This window comes from Peromyscus californicus, unplaced genomic scaffold (assembly GCF_007827085.1).
Source record: "Peromyscus californicus insignis strain IS unplaced genomic scaffold, ASM782708v3 Scaffold_8__1_contigs__length_139910024, whole genome shotgun sequence".
Taxonomy (NCBI): Eukaryota; Metazoa; Chordata; class Mammalia; order Rodentia; family Cricetidae; genus Peromyscus; species Peromyscus californicus.
Window position 1 is genome coordinate 105,288,525 of NW_026294606.1, and position 18,011 is coordinate 105,306,535.

Genomic DNA, 18,011 nt, shown 5'->3' on the forward strand with positions numbered 1-18,011 from the left:
GTGCTTTGCCTGCATGTATGTCTGTGTGAGGGTGTCAGATCTTGGAGTTAGAGACAGTTGTGAGCTGCCATGTGAGTGCTGGGAATTGAACCCAGGTCCTCTGGAAGAGCAGCCAGTGCTCTTAATGTCTGAGTCATCTCTCCAGCCCCCTGAGGCTATCTTATCGCCAGGTGGTAGCATGAAATTTGTGAAACTCTAAATCATGCCTCATGTCCCTGGCAGAGAAGGGAAAGGACCAGAAACAAAAATCCAGTTCTGAGTAGGGAAACAGTACATCCACCCATGGCAGGCTGGCCTCACCAGACCCCCAGGCCAGGCTGGCATGTAGAAAGAAGATCCCCTCTCTCTCTCAAAAAAAAGCGGGGGGCTGGAGAGGTGGCTCAGAGGTTAAGAGCACTGGCTGCTCTTCCAGAGGTCATGGGTTCAATTCCCAGCAACCACATGGTGGCTCACAACCATCTGTAATGAGATCTGGCGCCCTCTTCTGGTGTTCAGGTACATGCAAGCAAGCAGAACACTGTATAGATAATAAATAAATAAATCTTTTTTAAAAAAAAAAAGAAAGAAAGAAAGAGAGGAAGGGAAGGCGGGAGAGAAGGAAGCAGGGGGGAAAAAAGAAGGAAAAAGAAATTTGCCATTGTAAGTTCTCTGCCCAACTTCTTGGTTTTGGAAACGGGTTTCACTATACATCCCAGACTGGCCTGGACTCCCTTACTTCGTGCAGGATGCCTTCAAACTCACAATCCTTCGGCCTCTGAGTACTGATTGAGACTCTAAGTGTCTGCTACCTTTCTTTTTTAGTTTTGCTTTGTTTTTTAAAACAAGGTTTCTCTGTGTAGTCTTAGCTATCTTGGAACTTGGTCTGTAGACTAAGCTGGTCTCAAACTCGGGGATCTACTTATCTCTGCCCCACTCCCCATTTGCTGGGATTAAAGGCGTGTGCCACCATACCTGGCTTAAACACTTTTTTTATATATCTTTTCTTTAACTAATTTAGTTGCATTCACAATGTGGCACAGCCACCATCACTACGTATTTCCGAAGTTTTTTCCTGACCCCATATGAGCATCTTTTGAGAAAATTTTCAAAGTACCTGCAAAGTTCTCAGCCATACCCAGCTTGCAAGTACAGTGTGGGCCTGAACTGACTCCTGCCCCATCTGCCGAAGTCACATCTAACTTCACTGTGGAAGCCTGAACCCTCCCTTTCATGAGGGAGACCCCATTTACTAGTCCAAGCTGGCCTGTGTGACCGCAGCAGAATGAACCAAGCTTCTGCGATGGAATGCATCACTGCTGCCTCTTGACAAATGTGCCTCATTAAGGCGGGTCGGGGACAGACCCAAGCATCAGTGGCCTAAGAAGTCAGGAGGATGGAGGGCAGCGAGAACACCTGTGTGCACACGGGAATGAATCATAAGCTCTTTTGAGGCATCTCCTGCTCGAGTGTGGAAACCACTTGAGATCCACAGTTATGCACTCCATTATGCACAGGGTGTCTGACGGCAGGCTCTAAAGTTCAGGTGGTTACTGAACTGTGGCTAGAAGTTTAAGAACTACCACAACCACCTTTGGCACGAGGAGTCACTGAGCAGGGCACTAACGCCGTGGTTAGTACTAAGTCACGAAACTCCAAAGTTGGCTCTGTCTGCTAGGACCTTAAGCAGTTCAGTTTTTCTCTCTGTGCTTTTTTTTGGTCTGTTGAGACAAGGTCTCATAAAGTCCAGCCTGGCTTTGAACTCTTGCTGCTCCTGCCTCCTCCTCCCAACTGCTGGTATTTCAAGTATATGTGTACCACACATCCAATTCAGTTTCAATTAAATATTCTGGTTTAGCCAGCGGTGGTGGTCCACACCTTTAATCCCAGCACTCGGAAGGCAGAGGCAGGCGGATCTCTGTGAGTTCAGAGCAGCCTGGGCTACTGAGTGAGTTCTAGGACAGGCTCCAAAGCTACACAGAGAAACCCCGTCTTGAAAAACCAATAAATAAATATGTGTGTGTATATACATACATATACATATATATTCTGGTTTTATTTTTCTGAATTTCATTTTTAGGTTTTTGGCTTTTTTTTCTTTTTTTCTTTTCTGTTTCGTTTGGGGTTTTAGTTTAATTTTTTTTTTTTTTTTTTTTTCGAGACAGGGTTTCTCTGTGTAGCTTTGCGCCTTTCCTGGAACTCACTTGGTAGCCCAGGCTGGCCTCGAACTCACAGAGATCCGCCTGGCTCTGCCTCCCGAGTGCTGGGATTAAAGGCGTGCGCCACCACCGCCCGGCTAATATTTTTTATCAAAAAGATAAAAATTGGTCTGGTGGTATGTGGTGGTTTAAATGAGAAATGTCCCCCATAGGCTCAGGCATTTGAACACTTGGTCCTCAGCTTGGTGGTGCTGTTTGGAGAGGTTATGGGGAGGTGCAGCCTTGATGGAGAAAGTACAAAGTTCATCCCTGGGAGGCAGGCCTTGAGAGTTAAAAGCCTTGCACCACTTCCAGATTACTCTCTCCGATTAAAGTTTGTGGTCAAAGCTGTGATCTCAGCTTCTGACTCCTGCCCAGTTGCTGCCATGATGGACTCTTACCCCTCTGGAAGTATAATCCTATTAAACTCTTGAGACAAGGTTTCCCTGTGAAGCTCTGATGTCTTGGAACTCACTCTGAAGTCCAGGCTAGTCTTGAACTCAGAGATTCCCTTGCTTCTGCCTCCCAAGCACCAAAATTAAAGGCATGGGCCCCCACTGCCCAGCCAACCTTTCCTTCTTGAAGTTGCGTTGGTCATGGTATTTTACCACAACAACAGAAAGGTAACTAATACATAGTGCTAACACTGCAGAATTATTTGAGCCCAGGAGTCTGAGACGAGCATGGACAACACAAGTAGACACTGTTTCAGACAGAGAGAGAGAAAGAGAAAGTGCAAATGCCTGCCATGTCTACTTTAAGAGACTTAAAGAACAAATGAAATACTGTAATGGACATTGAAAGGAAACTACTTTATAAGCAAAGATGCATTGTATAATAGATTAAAGGGACATTATCTGAGGCTGAACAACGGAAAAATGAGAAGATACCTAGCATACAGTGACTCCTATACATCCCAGAGACCCCTTGGCATGATGGATATAGAGGATTGAGGTGTGACAGCCAGCAGACACCATGGCAGCTCTCACTGGCTGAGTCTGACTGCAGTCACTCAAGTCTGTAGAAAGCACTATGAGGCTCAAAACCCAGGCAGGGAAGTGGAAATGGAGGATGAAAAGGAGGTCAAAAGAGCCAGTAGAGCAATAAGGTGAGAGCTGGAAAATTAAGAAAGAAAAGTAGGGCAAGGTTGTTACCCACACGTGCCCAGGCAGCCCAACCTATCTCCTGGTCCTCATTAAGCCCATTTGTAAACTCTCCAAAGGATGGAAAACAAAGGGAGATTAACTTCAGCTTGCCTTATATAATCCTGGCCTGGTTTGCTCTCAAAGGGCACTCAAGAGGCTGAGGCAGGAGGACTGCTCAGAGTTCAAGGTCAGTCTAGGCTATATAGAGAGTACCAGGCCAGCCACAATTATACAGCAAGACCCCATCTCAAAAAAGGGGTGGGGAGCAGGGGATGGGAAGTGGCCTGTGGTATACTCTATCCATATGGGCCATATGCAGGGGACACCCTGACACTCTCATCCAGCCCCCTAGGAGAGGCCTGTCCATCCATACACCCAGACTTTCGAGCATGCCCTTACCCACAGTGACTTGCCCTCTGCTCTCAGATAATCCTGGAAGAGAAAGTGGTAACAGAGAGGAGGCCATACCTGAGTTCTCAGGCCCTCTGGCTCTCAGTGACAGAACTCAAGTGCACTGAAGCCAGACTGAGGTAGGGTTCCTAAATCTAGCTGCATGTCCAAATTACTTTGTAAAAATTTTCAGGCCAGGGCTGGAGAGATTTCTCAGCAGTTAAGAGTGTATCACGTGGGCTGGAGAGATAGTTCAGAGGTTAAGAGCACTAGCTGCTCTTCCAGAAGACCCAGGTTCAATTCCCAGCACCCACATGCAGCTCACAACTGTAACTCCAGTACCAGTGGATCCAACACCCTCACACAGATGTACATGCAGGCAAAACACCAATGCACATGAAATAAATAAATAATTTAAAAAAACAAAAAAGAGTGCATCACGCTATTGCAGAGGATCCCGTCTGTTAACTCCATCTCCAGGGGATCCAATCATGTTCTCAGGCACTACATGTACATAGTGCAGACATACATGCTGGCAAAACACCCATAATGCATAAAAATAAATTAATTAAAAATTTCCCCTCTGGGACCCAAATAGAGAATCTAGGTAGACTTCCGTAAATTTGGAATAGGAATGACATTTTAGGTAATCTAAGTCACAGAATGTTTGAGGACCCTACTGTCACTTACCTTCTCAATCTTGTCAGGGTCTGACAACAGAGCAGCTCCCATTCCTCCCTACGGAGAAGCACACAGAAGGTCTTACGATTGAAGGACAATGGTACCAACCACGGTAAGGCAACATAGTGTAGCAATAAGGTAGCCAAGGTCCACTGGAAACTGGCATTTCCCTAACCACAGAGGAAGGCAGCCTTGTTTGCACAACACAGACCCCATCAGGAACCAGAATGTGATGAATTGGAAAAACTACCATTCTGACCATTTTTTGCAAAACCATGTATCAATCTAGAAATGGGCACTAAAATTTTATTTTTTAGGACTTCACATGCCCAAAGAGATCTCAGAGTCATAACAAACTGAACCCACCATCTACTGTATCCTTAAAATAAGGAGTCCACCTGAGCATAATGGCACACATACTCAGGAGGCTGAGTCAGGAGGATCAAGAGTTTGAGGTCAGCCTCAGTTGCATAGTGGTGAGTTCAAAGCTAGCTTGTACTTCATAGATATATCTTGTGTCAAAACAAAAACAAAAAAGTCCAGCAAATGAAAACCACCAACTCATGGAGCAACTTAAAGTCCAACAATGACAGCAATGGTTCTCTCTCTCTTTTAAAACTTTTTAGCATTTATTGATTTTGTGTGTTTGTGTGTGTATATACAAGTGTGCAGATCAGAGGACAACTTGTAGGAGTCAGTTCTCCCCTTCCATGTGCATCCTGGAGTTTGAACCCAGGTCATCAGGCTTGGTGACAAGCATCCTTATCTAGTGAGCCACCACTCCTGCCAATGGTTGTTTCTTGACGATAGACTTATTTACCAATAATTTTCCTGCTTTTTTCATAACTACCTATCTATATTTCTGAAGTATTGGACAATATTATGAATTACTTTGTGTTTTGTTTTATTGACACAGAATCACGTTATATAATCCTGGATAAGTTCAAGCTGGCTTTGAACTCATTGAAATCCTCCTGCCTCAGCCTGGGTGCTAAGATTACAGTTGGACAGCTTAGATGCAAGATTGTAAAACATCTGTAGCGAACTTCTGCCCTCTAGGGTTCTCCCATTGTGCTGGAAGCCTGTATTTAAGACCTCCTCCCTCCTTCAGTAAACGGCATTCGGCATTAAAAAATAAATAAAGAAGAAAATAATCAAAAAAAAAAAAAAAAGATTGCAGTTGTAAACCACAATTGCTATGAGTTATTTTAATAAATCATGGACGGGGAATAGAGAAGGGATTTTTGTTTGTTTGTTTGTTTTTTGTTTTTCGAGACAGGGTTTCTCTGTGTAGTTTTGGTGCCTATCCTGGATCTCGCTCTGTAGACCAGGCTGGCCTTGAACTCACAGAGATCTTCCTGGCTCTGCCTCCTGAGTTTTGGGATTAAAGGCGTGCGCTGCCATGTATGTATCTGTGTGTATATATGCCACATGTGTGGGCATGCCCTCAGAGCCAAGAAGAAATCATGTCTCTTAGAGTTGGAGTTACAAGTGGTTATGAGCTGCTTGACTTGTGTGCTGGGAACTGAAGCCAGGTCCTTTAGGAGAACAGCAAGCACTCTCAACTGCTAAGCCATCTCTCTAGGCCTAGAGGGAGAATCACTATCAATTTAATATTATTTACTGTTACTGTATGTATGTATGGTGTGTGGGGAGGGGGTACATGCATGCCACAGCGCATGTGTAGAGGTCAGAGGACAACTTTTAGGAGTTGATTATCTCCTTGCACAGTAGAATTCAGAGATTGAATTCACATCATCAGGCCTGTGTGGCAAGCACGTTTACCCAATGAGGCAGCTTGCTGACCCATAGGATCTGCAAAAGTCTGAATTCATTAACAATAAAGTGAAAGAGCTGGAGATGTAGCTCAGTTGGTAGAACTCTTGCTTAGCACACATGAAGACCTTGGTTAAATCCCTACATCTCATAAAACTGGATTTGGTGGCAACATCTGTAATCCCAGCACTTGTGGGTAAAGACTGTTGACTCAGAAGTTCAAGGTCAACCTGTAGCTTAGGCTAGCCTCCAACTCATCATCCTCCAGCCTTAGCCTTTGCAAGTTCAGATTATGAGTATGTACCATCATACCTAGCCTAATAACATCCCTTTGAGCATTTTCCTCATCCAGCACAGGATCCAGCTGGCCCAGAGCCAGGTACTACCTTAGTTGTCATGTATAGTTAGTCTCTTTAATCCGCACAGTTATACTTATAAGGAATAAAGAAATCATTTACCTTCGTAGAATATTCTTTTGGGCAGCCCATGTTGACATCAATACCAGCTACATCATTTTCTCTGGAAAAACATGAAGGAGAAAAGGTAATAAATATTCTACTTGAGGGAAGAAATAGATGAAAGATATTCTGTGCTCCTCATTCTCCTGGGCCTCCTGGGCCTGTGAAACACTAATTCTCAACAACAAAAGCTGAAAATCAGAAAAGAGTCCATCCCCAAACTGTAACTGCCTCATCTGAGCAGAGTCCCAGAAGAAAGACATAAGGAATACATATCTATAAAGAGCTGGATGCAAAGGACTTTACTACACTGAGGGTCGTATCAGGTATTTCAAATACTGTCTAAACTCCATCCTAGGACTATCGTTTCACTGGGATACTGAAATCCATTTGTCAATGTAGAAAAGTGGTATGAGCAGAGGCCATTGCCAGAGCACATCTTCTATAAAAGTTACTGAACTGAGCCAGGTATGGTGGCAAACATATGTAATCCCAACACTCAGAAAGGAGAGGCAGGAAGATCAGTTTGCAGCAAACCTGGGCTACACAGGAGAGAAAACGAGGAAGAGGAAGCGGTGGTGCTGATGGTAGTTGTAACGGGCTGGCTTCATTTGCTGAGCTGCAAAACTGGCTACTCCAGACAACTCTGTGTATAGAAGAGCTCCTCACATTAGCCACTGGTTTATAATAGTCTGTGATATGCAGCAGTTATGGCCTGAGTTCTTCCTTACTCTCTCAGTCATTAGCCACAAGAGCTAATGTGAAGCACTCATTATGTACCACATGTTGCAAAGACATGACATGCATTATTTCATTTGTTGTTTCCTATAATGCCAGAGGTTGATAGATATCATTTTATAGATAAGAGAACAAAGTTCTCAATAATAATAGGTAATTTACCTACATTCACACAGTTAGCAAAGAGCAGAGCCAGAATTCCAACTGAGCTCTGCTTTAACTCCAAAGGCCATCACTTCAACCATGCGTTCTCCTGACTGTTAAATCAGGAAGGAATAAATCTTATCGACATTCCATGAGGGTTAAAGCTTCAGGAATCTCAGAAGAATCCCTGGAAAGGGAAACTCATGAATAAACACTAAAATGAGGGCTCAGTACAGAGGATCTCTAGGATATAACCATAGTGGGTATACAAGAGTTCCAGGCCAGCCTTCAGATAGCACAGGGAAAGAAACCCAGTTCCCTTCACCTGAAAACAGAAAGTAAGGGGCTAGGAAGCAGAAGATGGGTTGCTGGTGATATTAAGGTCTCATAGCTTACAGAAGAGACAAGGCATTCCCAAAGAGGGAAGAACTTACACAAGCCTGGCCACAGCAAGGGCTCTCTCTGCGTCTGAAGTCCCCTGGGAACACAAGAAACTACATCAACCTGTCTTGACACAAGTGCACACATGTAGACAAACACACCTATTGGTATCTCACACACACACATACATGCATGCATGCATATGCATATGTCAGGAAGTATAAGAGTCAGGCCCACTCGGGGCTGGAGAGATGACTCAGCACTGGTCGCTCTTCCCAAGAATCTCAACTCAATTTCCAGCACCTACATGTCTATAATTCCAGCTCCAGGGAAGCCAACGACCTCTGTAGACACCAGGCACACACAGGGTGCACAGACATACATATACATAAAATAAAATAATAATAACTAAAAAAACAAAGGGTCGGCCGGGCGGTGGTGACGCACGCCTGTAATCCCAGCACTCGGGAGGCAGAGCCAGGCGGATCTCTGTGAGTTCGAGGCCAGCCTGGGCTACCAAGTGAGTTCCAGGACAGGCACAAAGCTACACAGAGAAACCCTGTCTCGAAAAACCAAAAAAAAAAAAAAAAAAACAAAAACAAAGGGTCAGGCCAGTACACTAGACTTGTTCCCCAACAAAGGAAATAGATGAACTCAGAAGGACTAGACAACCTCATTAATGCCATGGTGACTTTCAAACAGGGGCTGGAGAGGGGCTCAGGAAATAAATGCTTGCTGTGCAAGCGTGAGGTCAGAGTTCAGACCCACATCAAAACCAGGCAGGGACCAGCAAGACAGCACCGAGGGTAAAGGCATTTGCTGCCAAGAATGTCAACTTGAGATCAATCCCTGGGACACACAAGGTAGTCCTGCAAGTTGTCCCCTTACCTCCACATGTGCACTATGGCACACACGTACACACACAGACACACACACAGACACACACACACAAATAATAAATAATGTAATAAAATTTTATTTTAAAAAAGTGGGCAGAAGTGGCAGCCTGTCTATAATCCCAGTGCTTATAAGGCAGAAACAGAGGATCCCTGGAGCAAGCTGTCTAGCTAGACTAGCCAAATCTGCAAGCTCCGGGTTCAGCAAGAGACCTGCCTCAGTCAACAGAATGAAGAGCAATCATGGAAGATATCAAACATCAGCTTCTGACATACACACACACCACATACCAAAATAGGGGAAAAATTTATAGCACATATTCAGATACCCACCACTCAAATTCTACAATTAATATTTTGCCATGTATTTTGTCTATCCATTGTTATTAAATTTAAAAAATATCTAAATGTCATTCAGGAGCTATTCCTAAATAAACACTAAGCTATGACTAAAGAAAGAGAGAAAAGCTAGCCAGGTGGTAGTGATGCATGTCTTTAATCCCAGCAGTTGGGAAGCAGAGGCAGGCGGATCTCTGAGTTCAAGGCCATTCTGGTCTACAGAGTGAGTTCCAGGACAGCCAGGGCTACACAGAGAAACCCTGTCTTGAAAAACCAAAAAAAGAAAAGATTTTAAAAAAAGGAAAAAAGAAAAGAAAAAATGAAAAAGAAAAAACAAAGAGAAAAGCTATATTATAATTATATCTGTAACATAGATTTTAACTGATCTTTAGAAAACCTAAGATTTTTATATATCCTATGTAAAAACAAATAATTTGGCCAAAATAATCAATCCTCAGGATTAAAAATAAATAAATACAGAAGTCATATCAAACAGATAATTCCTATAATTAACTAAGTTTGAGACTGGAGACATAGAACAGATTGCAACAGCTTGATTTCCAGTCTCCAACAGTGTACCTAATCATGAATGAATCTCTGAAAAACATTCAAACCAAAAACATAGGCTGCCACCACTGTACAGTGTATTACAGGCATTCAACACTGGCAGGCATAAGCAGGAAATTCTAGAAAACAGGGACCCTCAGGATACTAGACACTGGAGTGGGAGGTGTCTCTTACCATTTGGAAAACCACCCTGTTCTGTTCTCTTTCACATGTACGGAAAACTACTCGGTCATCAGGAGCAACAAAGTCCACTGTGCTGAGCACCTCTGCAAGAAAACACAAACCACCTAATTAAGACGCAAGTTCAACTTAGCCTAAGCCTTGGAAGCCACAGCAAAACTACGAACTGGAAAGGGGGAAAGTAGATCTACATATATATTCTTCTATCTCTCTTTTCTTTACTTATTTTTGGTTTTGTTTTTGGTTTTTTTTTTTTTTTTTTTGAGACAGAGTTTCTCTTCTATCCCTTTTCTTTCCTATTTATTTATTTATTTATTTATTTATTTATTTATTTATGGTTTTGTTTTTGGTCTTTTTTGAGACAGGGTTTCTCTGTGTAACAGCCTTGGCTGTCCTGGAACTTGCTTTGTAGACCAGGGTGGCTTCAAACTCACGTACATCTGCCTGCCTCTGCCTCCAAAGTACTGGGATTAAAGCCATGTGCCACCATACCTGGCTTGATATATATTTTTAAAGGAAATACATATGCACTTAGAAGCTTTTTGAATTGCTGATGATGGTCTCTTTTCAGAGTGATGGTAGCTCAGATTACAATTATTTGATAAATGGCATGTTTATAGTTAACATTCTGCAATTTTTAACATGCTATTATCATTTTACCTAGGAGAAAGGGACATATATGAAACTTGAGCCCAAGCTGCTCTAGAAAGTAGCACTGTAAAGTTCAGCAAAATTATCATTTCTTAATTATGCAGTGCCCAGACAGCCTTCTTTACTCCCTTATTTACTACAATTTATTTATGACTTGCAAATCAGTATTTTTTTTTTTTTTTTGGTTTTTTTGAGACAGGGTTTCTCTGTGTAGCTTTGCGCCTTTCCTGGAACTCGCTTTGTAGACCAGGCTGGCCTCGAACTCACAGAGATCCGCCTGGCTCTGCCTCAAAGGCGTGCGCCACCTCCGCCCGGCGCAAATCAGTATTTTCAATATCTCTAATCATTCACAGGCAGACAAAATGTGGCCAAAAAAAAAAAAAAAAAAAAAATCAAGTCACTTTCCCAGCTGAGGTCAAACAAGGGGATATTCTTGTTTATTTTCATACTGTAGTATTGCTCAGAGCCAACCATTTGTGGTGCACACCGGTAATCCTACCACTTGCAAGACTGAGGCAGGAAGATCAGGAATTCAAACTCATTTTCAACTACACAATGAGTTCAATGCCAGAGTAGGTTACAGGAGACCCCGCCTCAAAAAAAAGTATTTTTAAGTAATATTTAGTGGTTTCTTGCTTTTTTTTAATATTGGTACTGTCATTGTTTAAAATGACTCCAAGCAGATCTCTGAGTTTGAGGCCAGTCTGGTCTACAGAGTGAGTTTCAGGAAAGCCAGAGCTACAGAGAAACCTTGTCTGTAAAAACCAAAATAAAATAAAATAAATAAAATGACTCCAAGCATAGTGATAAAGAGCTATGTAGTGTTTCTAATACTTTTCTTTCTTTTTAATTTAAAATTTTTTATTTTTATTTTATGGGTATGGGTGTCTTGCCTGCATGTATACCTACCACTTGTGTGCCTGCTGCTCTCAAAGGCCAGAGAGGGCATTGGTGCCCCTGGGACTGGAGTTACAGATGGCTGTGAGCTACCATATAGTACTGAAAATTGAACCTGGGTCCTCTGCAAGAACAGCCAGTGCTCTTAACCACTAACCCTTCTTTTTTTTTTTTTTTTGTTTTTGTTTTTGTTTTTCGAGACAAGGTTTCTCTGTGTGTGTAGTCCTGGCTGTTCTGGGACTCACTCTGTAGACCAGGCTGGCCTCGAACTCACAGAGATCCACCTGCCTCTGCCTCCCGAGTGCTGAAATTAAGGTGTGTGCTACCACCGCCCGGCTTTGTCTACCTTCTAATACTGTTTCTAATCACAAAAAGGTTGAGATGAGCTTAGTGGATGAAATACATGTGTTGAAAATTTTCTTCTATTTTTATTGCTGTTGTTTTTCTTTTTTCTCTTTTCTTTTTTTAAATTTTTTTATTTTTATTTACTTATTTATTTATTGATTGATTGATTTTTGTGAGACAGGGTCTTTCTATATAGCTCAAGCCTTGAAGTCTTGATCTTCCTGCCTCTGCCTTCCAAAGGCTGGAATTATTCTTTCTCAGTGACCTCCCACATGCTAGGTAAATATTCTACCACTGAACTGTATCCTCAACCCTAGATAACCTTCAATCAGGCATGAGTTACACTGTTATTAATTGTGATGTATATGTGTATATACACATGCCTTAGTATGTATTAAATAGCATGACTTTGAATAGTAACACAGGTAAAACAAGGTTATACTGATCAAGTGATGAAATGTGACCAGAGGCTTAAAGGAATCTAGTTTTGTGTTGTTTGATTTTGTTTTTATAATTTTTTATTTTATATGTATGTGCTGTGGGATGGTCTGTATGTCAAATGTGTTGCTGATTGGTCAATAAATAAATCACTGATTGGCCCGTGGCCAGGCAGGAAGTATAGGCGGGACAAGGAGGAGAATAGAGCTGGGAAGTGGAAGGCTAAGTAGGAGACACTGCCAGCCGCCATCAGGACAAGGAAGATGTGAAGTACCGGTAAGCCACAAGCCACGTGGCAAGGTATAGATTAATAGAAATGGATTAATTTAAGCTGTAAGAACAGTTAGCAAGAAGCCTGCCACGGCCATACAGTTTGTAACCAATATAAGTCTCTGTGTTTACTTGATCGGGTTTGAGCGGCTTGGGACTGGCGGGTGAGAGATTTGTCCTGACTGTGGGCCAGGCAGGAAAACTCCAGCTACAAATGGCGCCCAACGTGGGGCAAGAGTTTCCACCTAAAACCTGAGAAAAAAGATTCTAAAACGGAGCTAAAAACAGCTTCCTAATTGTCTCTCTCAAATGAGCGGCAGCTGCCGGTTTGAGCTACTGGCGGGTTGCTGGCGTGCGCGCTCGACCTGCCGCCATATGGCGGGAATGAGGCCTCTGCAAGTGGCACATTAAGCTACATTGTGGATTTAGCCTTTGCTAGTACAAAACAAAAAAAGAGGTTTCTGGGCTACACGCTGCTTGGATAAAAGCATAGACCCACGATAGCTCCCAGAGCTGGTGGTAAAGTACCACGCCAAGTTGAGAAGCTGAGGTGGGCGGAGCCAGCAGCCACAGTTGCTGCAGCTTAAAGCAATAGATTCACAATAAGACAGATTCAGATGTAATAGTTTAAAATGTGTGTAAAATATACGTAGGCTTGAAAGAGACAAAAAAAGGTGATATATACAGTATAGAAACAAATACATGGTTTTAAAAAATAAAGTCTTTAAAGAGACAGTAAAATTAATATAAAAAATAAGCCACGTAGAGATGACTATTACACAGAGAGTCTGGATTGTGTTGTCTTTGGGATTCTTAACTACAGAGAGATATTTGATTGTAAAGGAAGCTGAGTTAAACCAGTATATATATTTTAAAGATACTTTGACTTCAAAATTTGGATGTAAGGATATGTTGCTTTGGAAAAGAGTCTCTTTTGTTTCCACAGAAAGCGAGAGGCTATGGATTTGTTCCAGAGTAAGATACATCAGGTTTGACCAGCCAAGACCCCCTGAAAGGTCTCCGATGACACCATGGCCCAGATGATCCAACATCCAGAACCGTTTCAAGACAACTGGCTCAGATGATACAGCCTCACGGACTACTCCATGATCCTAAAATTTTCTTTGTTTCCCCAGAAGATACAGCGCCCCCCTCCAGCAGGAAGTAGTAAGAGAAGCTACGCCCAAATTCCCAAATATACCAAGCTGACTTTGGAGATGTGTAAAGGTTAAAACCTTCCTTTTTAAGAAAAGAAAAGGGGAAGTGCTGTGGGATGGTCTGTATGTCAAATGTGTTGCTGATTGGTCAATAAATAAATCACTGATTGGCCCGTGGCCAGGCAGGAAGTATAGGCGGGACAAGGAGGAGAATAGAGCTGGGAAGTGGAAGGCTAAGTAGGAGACACTGCCAGCCGCCATCAGGACAAGGAAGATGTGAAGTACCGGTAAGCCACAAGCCACGTGGCAAGGTATAGATTAATAGAAATGGATTAATTTAAGCTGTAAGAACAGTTAGCAAGAAGCCTGCCACGGCCATACAGTTTGTAACCAATATAAGTCTCTGTGTTTACTTGATCGGGTTTGAGCGGCTTGGGACTGGCGGGTGAGAGATTTGTCCTGACTGTGGGCCAGGCAGGAAAACTCCAGCTACATGTATGTGTGTTTTGTCTGCATATAGGTCTGTGTACCATAAGCATGCAGTACCCTCCGGGGCCAGAAGAGGGTGTCAGATCTCCTGGAACAGGAGTTACAGCTCCTTGGTTTGATTTTTGTTTGTTTGTTTGTTTGTTTTGTTTTTCAAAACAGGGTTTCTCTGTGCACCCCTGGCTGTCCTGGAACTCATTCTGTAGACCAGGCTGTTTTCAAACTCAGATTTGTTTGCCTCTGCCTCCGAAGTGCTGGTCTTAAAGATATGTGCCACCACTGGCCTTAAACTTGCCTTGAACTCCTGATCTTTCTGCTTTCACCTCCCAATCCTGGGATTACAGAGGTGTAATCCTAAACCTGGTGCTAAAATCTAATTTTGTATCTCCTTTCGGCTGACGGCTCAGTACTTACATAATTAGTGTTCTCAGCAGCAACTTCATTGAACATAACTACAAATAAGCTGATCATATCTCACCTACTCCTTTTTTTTTTTTTTTTTTTTTTTTGAGACAGGTCCCTATAATCCTGGCTGTACTGGGGCTGGCTATGTAGACCAACTGGACTCAAATTCACAGAGCTACTTCTGCCTCTGCCTCCAAAGAACTTGAAATAAGGGTGTGCACCACCATACCGGCTCATCTATTCTTAATTCTTTTTTTTTTTTTTTTTTTTTTTTTTTTTTTTTTTGGTTTTTCGAGACAGGGTTTCTCTGTGTAGCTTTGCGCCTTTCCTGGAACTCACTTGGTAGCCCAGGCTGGCCTCGAACTCACAGAGATCCGCCTGGCTCTGCCTCCCGAGTGCTGGGATTAAAGGCGTGCGCCACCACCGCCCGGCTTCTTAATTCTTTTTTTGTTTTGTTTGTTAAACATGGGGTCTTGACTTTCATTTACTCTTCTTACTTAAATTTTTCATTTACTCTTTAGTAAGTACTATTAACTTTCAAAGAAGACTATTACATAAAAATGATAAAAAGTGGCAGATGACTGAATATGCCTATGACATAAGACTATCTTAAGAATTCAGCGCTGCCAGGAAGACACCCATCTGGCCCCAGATTCAGTGTTTTGAGTCAGTCTACTCCAACATCTACCCCGTCTACAAGCTGTTAGAGCTCGAGGAGGAGCTGGTCCTGCAGAACCAGGTGCTATTACTGAATAGGGCTGGTCCTAGGAGCTGGTCCTGCAGAACCAGATGCTATTACTGAGTAGGGCTGGTCCTCGGCCCTTCAGCTGGCACCCAACATGCTACCTGCCCTGCTGGGAGATGGAGAGCATGGAGCAGTGGTGCTGCCTGTATGCTACAGCACAAAGGTTAAGCTCAGCAAGCCAACATTGAGGGCTGAGAGGTGTGCAGCAGCCTGGAGCTCGCACAGAACCTGCCCCTGACATCCTGCCTAGCTGCAAAATAACCCTGACTCTGGGCAACAGCAGGATATCTGAGACAAGTCTTGGAGAGGTTCCAGTGTTTATGGTGTGTCAGAAACCAGAAACCTTGAACCAGACCAATGACTTGTTGTAATGACTATTTCCATGTAAAGCTGTTTAGGCAAAAAAAATACTACGTGACACACTGCAGTTTCCAATATCACTATGACAAACAAATATAAGATAGAGAGGTGGGAAAGAGGTGGGAAAGATGGTGGAACAGAGCAGTGAATGTGTTGTGAAAAGAGGCAGAACTAGAGATACAACGACATCAGTGACAGATGTGGGAGAAGGCTGTCCAGGGTAGGGAACTCATTGTCACCGAGTAAGGTCGCCAGGGTGGTGTGCATCAGTCTGGTGTTTTGTAGACTCAATCCCCGAACACACCATCCAGCCAAACAATCACCCTGGCTCTGAGCCATGCCAACGTCTTTGGTCTGTGCTGCTGCCAAGGACCATGCTGGGGTCCGTGGTCCTGATGCAGCTGGGGGTTGTGCTGATGTATATGGCCATAGTTAACACCAAAAGCCATGCAGATGTCTGTGGTCTGTGCCAACGCCTGAAACCATGCTGATGTTCATGGACTGGACTGCCAGTGGGGACCACAGTGGTATCTGTGGCCTGTGCCTTGGAGGCCATGTTGATGTCTGGCCTGTGCTGCTGCCAAGGGGCCATGATGATGTCTGTGGCCCATGCTGCGACAGAGGGCTGTGTTGGTGCCCATGGTCTGTACTGCCACCAGAGACCATGCTGACCGATGTCAGTGGCATGGGCTGTTGCCAGAAACATGTGGAAGTCCATGATCTGTGCTCCCTCTGACTCTAAAAGGCAAGGAGGCGACTTTCGCAGTCGTATCGATGACTGCAGACTCACAGTTGAGAAAGAGGGACATAGAAGGCTTCTATGACAACACCCCCTCCCCACCAAAAAAAAAGTAACAGCCTAAACAAGAAGCCATTGAAGAGAACTCTTAAATTGTGATAAGGGCCAGAAGTGGTGGCACACACATTTGATCCCAGCACTTGGGAGGCAGAGGCAGGTAGATCTCTGTGAGTTCAAGGGCTGCCTGATCTACAAATCAAGTTCCAGGATAGTCAGAGCTATTTATAGAGAAATCCTGTCTCAAAAAACCAAAAACAAAAAAAACCAAAAACAAAAACAAAAAATTGTGTTAAGCATGTGAAGTATAGCTCTCCACAGCTGATGGCTTCTGGAGGGGTACAGGTAGAAAAGGACTTGGTTTTCTTTATGGGGCTGGCCACTGGGAGTTTGACCATGCTCCAGTGAATATATGAGCAACACATATTGGAGTTAGCTTTTTAAATTTTTTTGTTGCTTTTCTTTTCTTTTTTTTGCAGGGGGGGGGGAGTCCACAAGGGTGAGGGGGTGGACCTGGGAGGACTGGGAAATGAGTGTGATTGGGGTGCATTATGTGAAATTTCCAAAGAATCAATAAAAATATTATGTTGGAAAAAAAAGAAAAGAATACAGGAGGTCTTTTAAGCATGTAAAGCACACCCACAAATGGAATATATTATTAACATCCCAGTACTGAATATATAGGCAGTCATTGTAACAGGGCCCAGATCTTAGCACAACTGACTCCATGATGAAAGTGCCACTCAGGCCCAGAGGCAGTGGTGGCACATGCCTTTAATCCCAGCACTTGGGAGGCAGAGGCAGGCAGATCTCTGAGTTCGAGGTCAGCCTGGTCTACAGAGCTAGTTCTAGGACATTGGGGGTATGCAAAAAAACCCTGTCTCCAAAGACAAAAAAGAAAGAAAGAGAAGAAAAGGAAGTGCCATTCAGACTGAAATACTCAGCACGCGGACAGCACCACCTGCCAAAACTAAAACAAAGGCCTAATCCATCAAAGCCCATAGTTCTGGGAAAGTCTCTAAATGTACTAACCTCGCTTTCTGGCTTCTGTAGTTCAGCTTCTGACTACTTGTTCTTGCTAACTGAAGTATGTCAACCTAGAACATGGTTTTTATGCTTAAAAGCTAACTCCGAGAAAGGCTCGGGGCTACACTAGGATCCCACCCATCCAGTGTAGTTGACAGCCAGCTAATAAAGACTTTCTATTGGCTTAAACCCAGATCTGGGCAGTCCTCTCTGGTTATGATGCGGCATTATAACAGCAAAATACTGGAAAATCCCACTAAAGAGCTGATAACACCCATTCTGATAGAGTCACCTATAGCTTCTGACACAGAAAACGTCCTAGCAGAAAAAGAAGTGGCAAAGCAGAATGTGAGGCAGAATCCCCTGGGGGAAAGACAGACAAACAAGCCACATTTATATATGAACACTATGCTTATTATATGTGTAGGAAAACATATACTATTCCTTTTGTGATTTCCACTTTAGGTATGGGATTCTGGAACATTTTTGTTTTCTAGGTTATACAGATCTGTAATACTAAAATTTATTTTGGACAAGGTCTCAAAAACAGACCTTAGATTCCCAAC

General features: G+C 43.2%; 1 protein-coding gene across 3 annotated transcripts in view; it reads right to left on the reverse strand.

Moving 5' to 3' along the window:
- The window catches only part of Dus2 (dihydrouridine synthase 2), a 46,271-nt gene that overhangs the window by 16,010 nt on the left and 12,250 nt on the right, over positions 1-18,011 (reverse strand). The window contains exons 4-7 of one of the 3 annotated variants that reach the window (XM_052727988.1): positions 9,864-9,955; positions 7,941-7,984; positions 6,625-6,685; positions 4,400-4,447 (exon numbers count right to left, since the gene is read on the reverse strand). In XM_052727988.1, coding sequence (XP_052583948.1) covers positions 4,400-4,447; positions 6,625-6,685; positions 7,941-7,984; positions 9,864-9,955 — 245 coding nt within the window. The remainder of the gene's footprint in view (positions 1-4,399; positions 4,448-6,624; positions 6,686-7,940; positions 7,985-9,863; positions 9,956-18,011) is intronic. The other 2 variants (XM_052727990.1, XM_052727991.1) reach the window with 2 other exon arrangements.